This window comes from Chelon labrosus, assembly GCF_963514085.1.
Source record: "Chelon labrosus genome assembly, chromosome: 22".
NCBI lineage: Eukaryota > Metazoa > Chordata > Actinopteri > Mugiliformes > Mugilidae > Chelon > Chelon labrosus.
Genome location: NC_140355.1, coordinates 14,509,704 through 14,521,842, shown reverse-complemented (window position 1 = coordinate 14,521,842; position 12,139 = coordinate 14,509,704). Strand labels below are relative to the sequence as shown.

At 41.5% G+C, this 12,139-nt stretch overlaps 1 protein-coding gene across 1 annotated transcript; it reads left to right on the top strand.

The window, feature by feature from the left end:
- The first annotated feature begins 11,068 nt into the window (after window positions 1-11,068).
- Window positions 11,069-11,845, top strand: LOC311508067 (myosin light polypeptide 6). The gene has a single exon (XM_084572692.1). The coding sequence runs from the start codon at window positions 11,093-11,095 to the stop codon at window positions 11,699-11,701; it is 609 nt and encodes a 202-aa protein (XP_084428818.1). The 5' UTR covers window positions 11,069-11,092; the 3' UTR covers window positions 11,702-11,845.
- The last annotated feature ends 294 nt before the right edge of the window (window positions 11,846-12,139 follow it).

Genomic DNA, 12,139 nt, shown 5'->3' with positions numbered 1-12,139 from the left:
GCAATTCTTTGGCTCAGACGAGCCAATTCCTTTTAAGTCTCTGATAATTAGAGTGTTTTATCTTTGTGACATTTTGTGATGACAGTCTACTTCTTTTTAAAGGCCACGTGGACTGATTCGTTTCCCTTACACATATAGCTTGTAATGCTATTAAAGGTCGTTCAGATAGATTACGTATGAAAGAGAATCATAATCGTAATCGCCGAAAAAGAAAAACGATCTCGTATTTCCTGGCGAAATTTGATTTGGTGAATTATTTCAGCATTTGCATTCAGAACGTTGAAAAATACGAACGTATCTTATAGCAGCTCAATCTAATTATAGCAAAAAGCACCTCTTAAACACCACTTTCTCTGTACTGCGTAGAGGAGCCAACACATATTCTGGCTTATAAGACCTGGCAGTCATGTGCTGACTCTTAATGGAGCACCAATCTGTGTTATTTATTAAATTACAGGTACGGTAGAGCTTGCAAATACAGCGATTCTGGACAGAAGCCTTTTTGGATTGGCTGAACACGTAAATACACAAAGCCACAGAGACCCTGAACAGCCTGTTTTTTTTGTTTTGGTTTGGGTTTTTTTCCCTGCTTTTAACAAGTTAACAAGTACAAGGGGAATAAAGCTTCATCTTTCTGTTTGACATACTCTGCTAATGCAACACTATCAAAGGCACTATACACACCCGGCACACACACCAGATCCAGTCACTCGTGGGCCTCAGCTGCAGTCGCATGAAGGCTGCCCTGGTTTGCCACCTCTTGCTTGTAGACATCTGAATGACAGCGAGCCAGTAACTAAGGTCAAGTGACCGCTTTTCAGGTACCACTTTTTGGAAGACGCTTCAAATGTCACCTGTCATAGACGTTTGTTTGGATTTTGAAGCTTCTTGTCTGCATGGGGTTTCTACCTTTTTGCTCAGTGGCATTGGCATTAGGTCTTTTCTTTCCTGAGGTTACACAGATTAAGCAGTTTAGAAAACAGGGGCAATGAACAAAACTGAAGCAACATGGGAAACGGATGGATGTTACTGCAGTATGTGGCATTTTGCGTTTAACAGCTATTAATATGCAAAACTGTACGTGATGGATTATTTAACTTCCATAGACACTTAACATCATCAGTCTTCACTTCATAACCTATAACCTAGTATCATTGTATCATTCTTCCTGTTGGGTGCTGAGAAGCATCCCATAGCATGATGCTGCCACCACCGTGCTTCGTTGTGGCGATGGTATTAGTCGGATAACGAGAAGTGCCATGTATTCACCAGGCATAATGTTTGGACTCTGCCCAAGAAGTCCAGTTTTTATCTCATCAGGCAAGGGAACATTTTTTCCTTGTGGTCTCAGTCCAATCCAATACATTTTCTTTTCTATTTACCTTGTCTACCATGCAAAAGTCACAGCAAAAGACAGTTTTGATTATTATTTTTAATTAAATTCTAAAAAATCTTGCTATCATTTTGTCACTGTGGGTTACTGAGTGTAGATAATGCGGGGAACATTTTTCTTCACCAATTTATAAATAAATCTACACTAAATCTTTCCGAATCCAATAAAAAAATCATGCTAAAGGTGTTCCTTTTTCTTAATCCTGAGACGTGCGGTTAAGGACTCATTTTCAGTGTTTTTGTGCTGTAGAAATAGACTATATTGGAGTGTATATCAGCTAAATGAGCAGCAGAATAAAAGTGTCAGTCTTCTTATCTGCTTAGTGGAATCAGCCACAACCTGGTAAGTATTCTCACCACCATAATAGCGTTGAGTGTCCTCCATCCTGCTCCGTGGTCACATCAGCAGCTGAAAAGAGTCAGTGGCCTTCTTGGATGAAGCCCAAGATTTTTCAAAGACCAGCCTGCGTGCAGAGTTGCTTCGTCTGTTGCCCAGCAACTGTCCTCGTCTCGCGGCGTAGATGGTGGTGGTTTGAGAAGATCGAGTACTTCCAACCGAGAGTCTCAGTGAGAACAGGGTAATATTTTCCATGTCCTTTGATTGAGAGGGTTCATGAAAGTTGGCTAAATGAAGAAAAAAAGTGGAGAAGCACCCCCATAGAATGCAGTATTTATTTAAATCCTACACATCTAGGACATTGTATCATTTAATGTACAGGAACATTTTTATTGACAGTGATGTCAACATTGCATACATGTGGATGTTTCTTGCATTCTGCATCATTATTTTCATATCATTAGACTATATTGAATGCAAGAAGAACCAGCCTTCCAGTTACTTCTTTTATTTGTGCCTGTTAAGGGAGAACATTGAGAGAACAGCCATTCTTCTTGCCTTCCACAAGAAAATATCCAACCTTCAAGAGCAACATACTGAATTCAGCACACAGGGCATGGAAACATACAGTGTGTTAGCAAAGGAGCTTTATGTCGAGAAAACCCGCTTGCGTAAAACCACATCTGTCACAGCAAGTATGTCAAAGTAATGGCACGCTGGTCAGAAAGGTCGGCATTATCTCACCGTTGACCCACTTGTAGTGAAAAGGCTGGAGTGCTGTGACTTGCGGGCTGAAAGAATTCATTTGAATTCTTTCAGCCCGCATGTCTTTTACACTGCAAGTCCGCAAATAGATAACAGGTAACTCCGGACTCAACGGGGAATAGCACTAGCGTATCATATCAAAATATTGATGAAATGAATGAGTTGCGCGGCAGATAATGTGTTATTAAGGGGCTGAGTTTCGGTGCCCCAGTCACTCCCACTATATGGATAAACGGTGCTCCACTGGAGCTAAATATCTTCCGAAGGACTCCAAATGACACCTAAGTTATATGGGTGAGTAAACTACCGTATTTTATGCCAGAAATAAGGTCCAGGTTGTAAAAAATGGTAGTTCCCCTTTGAAGCCTTAAAAATAAAGGTACTCTATTTGCATTTAACTATTCTATATCATTGGGTGGTGGGGTCTAATATGTCTGTATCCAATTTTGTATCCGACAGCAACAAATGATCTGCTGCAAAGTTTTCTAACTTTAATAAAAACTCTGAGATGAACTAAAGCCTAAAGAAACATTTTTTAAAAAATAAAGTTCATGATTCCCACTTAGAACGCTGGAAAGTAGAAATATTTGATATTTTTGTCTGGGGAAAAAAATGGCTTAAATGATTGTCGAGTTGCCTGCCAAGTGGATGACAAATTAATCAACCAATTGTTTCAGCCACGCTCGTATGTATGCAGTTGTGTGGCTCAATCCGATGTTATTTTAAGGCACACTTGCGTGCCTCTGTCATCTATCAACGGCAGCGCTTGCTGATTGGAATCCGTGGAAGGGAGTGAGTCAGGGGATTTTTCAGGTTGGGCACAAAGTACACATTAGATCTGCGGCTGCGGGTGACTCCAACATTTCAAGATCGCCATTAGCATTATTACCGGGGACAAGAGGCATTTTAACATTCGGAATGTGCTTTTAATGAAGTGTTTAGAATGGCTCTGAATGCGTCACATCCAGCTCTGCTGCATCTAGTCATGGTTGACTCTTGCTCTGCTTTTTGGGCGCTTCCTGTTTTACTTTGAATGTTACTAAACTCTCCAGATGCCTTCACTTACTCCTTGTGGTTGCAGCCCCTGATTGTTAGTATCTCACCTGTGTTTCATTGTTGCATTTGTATTTAGCCTCCGTGTTCACTTCCTTCTTTGCCAGTTCGTCTTTGTTCTCCGTGACAGAAACACACTTTTGTTGTGCAATTGAGTCCTCCTCTACCAGTTCCTTGTTACAGTATGTTCACTCACAATGTGTGTGTACGTGCTCAAGCACATTCAAAAGTGACATACTGACGTTAACGATTTCACTGAATTCTAAAAAATACTTCAAGAAAACGGTGACTCGTGAGCTAAGTTCAGTGCTGCACTTTACTTTATTTGGGTGGCCTTGTTTATCAGAGCATGAAAGGTGGTCACTGGAGACTTTTCCTGGCTGCTATCCATCAGCGTCAGGGCACTGGGCAAATGGGGAAGGGAGTACCCCTGTTTTGCGTTTCCAGTATGCACTTTAACACACACTGGTTCTCACGCAGCTATGATCTGTTTAAAAGAAAAAAAGAAAGAAAAAGCCAGGCATGACGAGCAGTAAAAAATTCAGGGCTTTGCTGAAAGACCCACAAGGCCGCTCCAGGTGCTGTCTATATGCTGCGGTAGCCATAGCATCTTGATTGCGTCATGTCAATATTTCACCAGCTGTCAAACCAACTCCGTCAGTTATTGGAAGTGCTTTTTCGGCCGCTTTTTTTTTTTGGCGCCGCAGCTATCTGTATTATCGGGCGTGCTAGCTGTTGCAAATGTCAGGGGGATTTATGCAAATCTGGAAATACATCCCGGTCTGTGTGATCACTTTTGTCAGAATGCATGTTTGCGAGGACAGGCATGGTTTTCGCCTCGTGACGAGGAGCAGAGGAGCGAAGACGAACAAGAGGAGATGCAAAAAAAAAGGTTGAAAATAAAAATAAAATTTTAGAGCCCACATTTCCGTGTATGATAGCGGAAGCACACCGAAGACATGTTTGGTCCACTTTTCTCGGGATTAAGGGTCTGAATTAAACATACAGGCATTCCAGCTGAGAAAAGCACCTGGTAAGCTTTGAGGCAAACATCTCATAAGCCTGTGTGCTGCTGGGATAAACAGGTACAAGCCATTCAGAGACACGCTCTAAACATGGCATCCGAGGCACATCAGAAATAGACCAGTCCAGCAGAAAGGGAGAGGATTCCGCCGTCAAGCCAAGTACTCGGTGGAGAATGGGAGGTGCGGGGTATGAATAGCTTGGAAACTTCCCTAATCTCCCCGTCAGAATTCCAAGCCGAGCTTGCGAGGAGGAGGCCTAGGGCTCATTCCTAGTAAGGGGGATGTTCACTGTGATCCCCAAGCTATTGTTTGGTGCAGACACTGATACCTTACAGATGCAAAAATAAACTAAGCATCATGTTGAGATGTTCAAAAATCATCTATCAGCTATCATATAAATGTCATACGCCACAAAGAGTCTACAAGGGCATTATTTGAAATTTAGAAAATTTTAAAATGTACATTTTGTCATTAATTTTCAAGTTGCTTTGTAACTGACATACATTTTTACTATATTTTATACCTGATGCATGCCTGTAAATATAACGCTGACTGATTTTTGAAGTGGTGCATGTGATTGTCTCCTCAAAGAACATAAGATGCACTGATTGCCTGATTCATTCATTCATTCATTCCTTCATTCATCTTCTGTAACCGCTTGTCCTGTGAAGCCAGCTGTCATCGGCGAGAGGCGGGGTACACCCTGGACACTTCAGAATCACCAGTTAACCTAACGAACATGTCTCTGGACGGTGGGAGGAAGCCGGAGTACCCGATTGTCTGATTCATATGATAAAAGACCCTGAGCAGGGAATGTGCCCGTCTCTGATTCCAGGGTCAGTGTAGGTTAATTTAGTCCCATTGTTATTATGAGTGCTGACATTCAATGCTTGGCTTCGCTGATGGTGTACTGTTTTTTTTATTTATTTTTTAATGACAAAGTTCACTTCTATATATAACTGTCTGAATGAAAAGCAAAATTCAGTTCTCTTAAGGACCCTCTCTGAGAGACACGTTTGATCTGTTATTCATGTGGGCAAAGAGCATTTGCAAATTCCATTTGCTCAAAAGGGATAACCGAGACTTTATGTCCAGATTTGGTTTTTTTTTTTCAAATGCAAATTCTCACCTAAAACGCAATTTAGTCCAAATGCAATTTTTGCCCAGTATTATTTTAAATGTCGTAATGTGAAAATGTGAGCGGAATATCACAAATCAACTCCCCTCATTTCATATACGGCGCCTCTTTATCATGTTGTAAACTTATTGTGTTTTGATTAATTTCAAATTGCTTGCTTTGCTTCAGTAGAGTGTGAAATGCACTTTCGCTTTTCGCGGTTTTTCAATTTCTATCATTGTGGGCGGGGGGGGGGAGAGGGGAGAGGACGAGGGTGGGCGAAGGGAATGAACACATGGATGTCTCGTGTAATTAAGAAACTGAAGTATTAGAACAGGCAGTGCCTTCACCAGCTATAATTCATCAAACATGGTCTTAATTAAATTGTTTACACAGATGTCTGCAAGCCGGTTTCTGCAACAGTCATTCTATTATAACTACGCAATATTATTACTGGACTCATAAGAAAAGTTTTGTGTAGCTGTTCACTACACAAGGGCAACATAAAATAGAAATGAACTCCTAATAGCTAATTCAAACAAGTGCTCTTTGGTAGTTGCTTTGAGCAGGGCCTGGGTTTTTAGAGTGGCAGCTGGGGTAATGGGTGGAAGTACTAATGTTTAGGCATTGAATAGTTCACTGTCAACACATAATTAAATCCTGTTGGGTGTCCGCTAGGTGTTTATAGTTCTTTTCGGTGTGCTGATTCCTGGAATCTACAGCATTTATACCAATATTTTAATGATGAAACACAACTGATGGCCCTGCAGAGGACAGATACAATTATCCAGGTTGGACACATGTGGGCAATAGAGTCACTAGTACTTTAGAGGAAAGATAAGACTCGGTGCCGCTTCCCTTTTTAGCAAGTTAACTAATCAGAGATCTTTAAAGTCTGAGTCACACCCTGCCAGGGCCACAGAAAGAATGTAGCTGCTGTCTCTATCACTCTCTTTTATTAGCCTGGACCAGACCAGTGGTCTGCCTGCCCTCATTCCCAGTGTTATCTCAGGGATTAAGGGCTCGCTGTCTCTGACCTCCCTCTCTTCTTCTGGTGACACAGATATAAACAAACGGAAGATCTCCACGAAACACAGGCATGCAAAGCACACTCTCGCCCACACATGGATTTGGAGGGAAGCCGTAAGTCGGTGGAGTTAGAAGGGAATGGCTGACCTTAGGTGGGGATTTGGTGGATATAGTTCGATTTTATTTGTATTTTTTTATGGGAATGGATTGTGAGAAGAAAGGAAGCATCTTTAAGGTTGAATTAATAGTTTTGTTTAATTGTCAATCAGTTATCGTTTGGTTTCACCCATTTTTATGTTTATGTTGTTTATGTACGCTCCATAGGTTCTATAGAGATAAAGTTAGCCATCACAATCAACTACTGTTTTCTACATCCTGGACCTTGTTTCTGGCATAAAATACGATCGTTTACTCACCCATATAAGTTTTGTGTCATTTGTTGTCAGTCAGGAGATATTTAGACCTGCGTATATCCATATAGTGGGAGTGACTGGGGCACCAAAACGCAGCCTCGAAATAACGTCCGGAGTTACCTGTTATCATCATCCGGGTCTGTAGATTGACCTACAGACGCCAGACGATGTCTTCTGACCTGGATGATATCATCTCTGAGCGCCACGCACCCACGACGGTCAGCTTGTTTACCTGTATTTTGCTACTGCTATTGTTCATCCACAACCTCAGAATCGGAGACATGTTGCAAAAAACTAGCAGTGAACGAGTTTCACGGCAGATAATGTGTTATTTAGAGGCTGCGTTTCGGTGCCCCAGTCACTCCCATTATATGGATATACACAGACCTAAATATCTCCCGATTGACTACAAATGACACAAAAGTTATATGGGTGAGTAAACGATTGTAGTGGAGGAGTTGCCAGCTATCTCACCAACTACATAATTTCAGGGGCAATATTGTCCTGTTTGCATTTGTTACATTTCCACTACCACCAGGATCTCTGAAATGACGTAATAGCCAAGCAACAAGATACAGTACAACAAAGTCGCACACAGTCTCCATGAAGCCGGTACATTTCTTGTGAGTTTTGTTCCATTGTTAGGGCTGAGAGCTGTTGTCTGCAGCATTCAATGTTGACTTACGTCGCTCACTCTTGTGCTGAGAAATATTCATCAGATACCTACCCCGAATACTGTACACACTTCTAAGAACCATGATTATTGTCGGTTCTTGGAATCCGAACACACCAAAAAGGGCCTACTGTCTCCAACACAAAAAGGTTCCGGCAATCTGAGAGCACCTAACGCAGGCCCAAGCATACAAATCCTTCGAGACTACTAAAGCATCCACACTATAAATACTCTGTGATTAATGCGAGACTGGACTTGACTTTTTTGACTAGATTTTCATGTTTGAGTGAGGAGCCATGTCTAAGAAAGACAGTGAGTAGTGAATATTACTTGTGTGCAGTTTCATATGAGTCATTTTAATCACACCTCTGTGCGTGATGACACTGTCACCCAAGTTTCTGATCAACATCTGCTCACTGCTGAGTCGTGCTGTCAACTCCGCGACGTACCCACGAGTATGTCCTCTGGATGAATCGCAACAATGTAAAATGGGTGCCTGCCTGAATACTTGCATTTTAACACTGTGCTACTGCTATCCGCTGTCACTCCCGGATTTAGCTTCTCCGTCTTTTGCCAGTCACGGAACATGAGTAACAGCGACAACATTATTCAGCATCATTATCAGTCACGACCGGGAGAAGACTTTCACTTTTCCCATGTAACTACATGTGAGCCAAACCATAATAAAATAATCACAAGAACCCAGTAATATGTAACACGGCAAAGTTTAAGTAAAGCTAAGTGCAGGTCACGTAATATGATGGATTTATTAAAGTCTGGGATAAAATAGCTCTGTTCAAAATGTACAGACAGCTGACAGCTCTTTAAAGATCATACGGACCAATGAAATTACCACTTGTTTGATTTCAAAATGCCGTAATCGACTGGTTCAATCATTGCAATAGCAGTGTACTGATTGAAGCCTTGTTTGAAAGAGGTTTGATGGAAGAAAGACCAATAACAAGTCTGTCCCTCCCAAACCCATCCAACGTCTTTGCACAGCAAAGCAACAGCTAGACCAAACTTCTGCATAAGACACGACTTTGCATTTGCTTGTTTCTCTGAATCGCAAAGGTACGAGGTCATGGCTTTCACATGAGTTAATCCGACATGGGGTTGCGTTTGCTGATGTTTAAAGATGCCAAACAGCAGCAGTTGTAACCTTGAAGGAGAAGGGAGAGGATAATGAGGTTCTATCATGAAAGCTCTTGTGATTTATATATATATAATTTGAACCTTTCGGTGGGCAAAATGACAGAAATCATTACAAGTAAGTAGCCCATGTGAAGATGACTGTGAATGAGGTAAAACATTTCATCATTTATATTTTAATAATGCAAGGGAAGAAATACCTGAAAAATTGCATAAATTACGTTTCAGGACAGATTTTCTGTTTGGCCTCTCTTGCAGGTTTTGCTGTTTGTTTCCATCGGGCACAAATGTGCACATACACACCAAAAGACGACAAATTAGCTGTCAGTTTTACTAGCCATGTGACCTCAAAGGCAAAGGGAAGGGAGATAACGATCTTAGGCTAAGGACAACTATACACAACACACACGCGCACACACACTTAAACTACTCTGTTCAAGGACTTCAGCCTCTTGATTGACGGATCAAGGAGGACTGGCGTGAAGACAGAGGAGGAGGGTAAACGTGATTATTGCCCGACAGTCTTCGGCTTTCTTAAAGTGAGTTGATAAACTGTGAGGCATGCATAAAATTAAAGTTGCCATAATTAACAGTGTGTCACACAACTGCGCATCCTATATACACTCTCCTCCATAAATGAAATGGATATTTTGTTGGTTAATTTATCATTCATGGAGGGAATTGCAGACCAGTCATCCACATAAAACAAAGTGACACATTATGTATTTATAAACCAGACACATAATGGAATTGCCTTGCCTGCTTTCACCTTGTAACCCTGCAAGGTATATTATTGTACATGGGAATACAAATACAATGGACACCTTCAAACCGCACAGGTAGTATGCCAAATATCTGAATGGCCTTTGTTTTTGGTCGCTGTAATTATAAATTTGTCACATACGTAAGTGAATTGGGTAAAGGAAGCTACTTCATGCTTTGGCTTAAGATGTAAGAATAGATGACCGTCATTGCCATGGTTACAATATTGTACTCACGGTTATGGAATAGTGATGGTTGGGAGTCCAGTGTTTTGTCATCCCATCCATCCAGCCCAAACTCCTCGCAATAGAGACAACATCATAATAGCGTCAACCAGCAGAGCTCTGTCAGTCAAAGGTGAGCATCTGTCCTTTTGGGATATTTAATGAAACCACTGATGCTATCTCATACGGCTGCAAGACTATGAGTTGTAATAAGCTGCTTGTGCAAATGACCTCTGGGGCCATTATTTATGGGAGGACTGTCTGCTAATTAGGCGCCTGCGGAGGACAACATATATATTGTCCTACAAAAGACACCAGCACCGAATGTGTCTTAAACATTTATGGGCTTAACTTGTCGACCTTTCCAGAGCATCAGGCCATTAATAAAGCATTAATTAAGAGTCCCTTCAGGATAGGAGTGCTTGGCAAGTTCCTAAATATTGTGAAACACTCCAAGCTACCCGGTGACCGGAAGGGATATGGAAGCCATCATTTATCTAGGAAATGAAGAATTTACTAATTCCGTAAGCAAATTATTGTGCACTGATATGTTATCCAAACACATCATATCTAATAGGAAAAAAAACATCTCTTAAAAACAGTACAGTCATAGGATCAGTTTCCATTGTCTTAAAATAGACTTCCATTGTCTCACTATAAAAATAACACACACCAAGTTCGGAACCTTCTCACATTTTGAATTAACTATTTGTGAGTTTGCAATTCAGAAACAAGGGAAGGATTGTTCTAGAAAGTAGTGATTCCCAAACATTTAGCAGGCTATTTTGGTCCTTCTCCCCCACGGGCTGATCGCTGGCACTGCTCTGATCCCTTTGTCCGACCAAGAGACAGAACATTTTCGGGGTAATGCAACTGGACCCTCACTAATGACAGTAAATAGCCCTGTCGGCTAGATGACAGCAGCTGAGAACAATACTTAATGTTGACATCACTTGCTATGCAGATCTATTTTGGGTTTCTTCCTTTTATAGTATGCTGTTTGAAATCGCTATCTGGCTCCCCAGACAAAGCCCATATAAAAGCTTTGGCAGAGGAGGTGGCCCTTTGTACTTGGGAATCACTTCCAGTCCCTACAGAGTATTGCTTGTTTCTCAGCAAGTAACAGCTCACCTCTGAATTCTGCTGCAACATGCCACCAAAGAAGATTGAACCAAAGAAACCTGAGCCCAAAAAGCCAGAGCCCAAGAAAGATGCAGCTCCAGTTGCTAAGCCAACTCCACCTCCAGAGCCACTGCCTGAGCCACCCAAGGAGCCCGATTTTGACCCAAAAAGCATCACTCTTGAGTACACTGCTGACCAGATTGAGGAGTTCAAGGAGGCCTTCACCTTGTTTGATCGCACGCCAACTGGAGAAATGAAGATCACATATGCCCAGTGTGGGGATGTGATGCGAGCTCTGGGCCAGAACCCTACCAATGCAGATGTGCTGAAAGTCCTTGGGAAACCTCGGCCAGAGGACATGAGCACTAAAATGGTGGATTTTGAGACCTTCCTACCAATGCTGCAACACATCTCCCGTGCAAAAGATCAAGGCAACTTTGAGGATTTCGTTGAGGGGCTCAGGGTTTTTGACAAGGAAGGCAATGGCACCATCATGGGAGCAGAGCTGCGACACGTGCTGGCAACCCTGGGAGAGAGGATGACGGAAGACGAGGTCGATAGACTGATGGCTGGACAGGAGGATGCCAATGGATGTATCAATTATGCCTCCTTTGTAAAGCACATTCTCTCTGGGTAAACAGGACATTTAACAGCCATAAAGACTTCATTTTACATCTGTTTTCTCCATTTTCTGGAGCCTTCCTTGACACTTGTCCATTTATAGGTGAGGCTGTCATTTAGTCTGACATTATTTTGACACAGTCCAAATGTGTTCAATGAAAAGATATGCTGGCTGCAAAACATAATGATCTTTTTTTTTTCCATAAACATTCTGAAATTTAATAAAATACCAATGAGATAATATGAACATCCATTTAAAAAAATCAATTAATAAAGAACATATGATTACAAACTGTCTCCAAAATGTCATTTCAATATACTGAACATTTAAATTTGAAAATAACGATACACCCAGGATTGCTGATAAAAAGTGCTCTTTTTTTATTTGTATTCAACTTTTCACATCAACTGTGTTAATGCGGTTAGGCCAAAGTATTGTTGGAACTGGATTAAA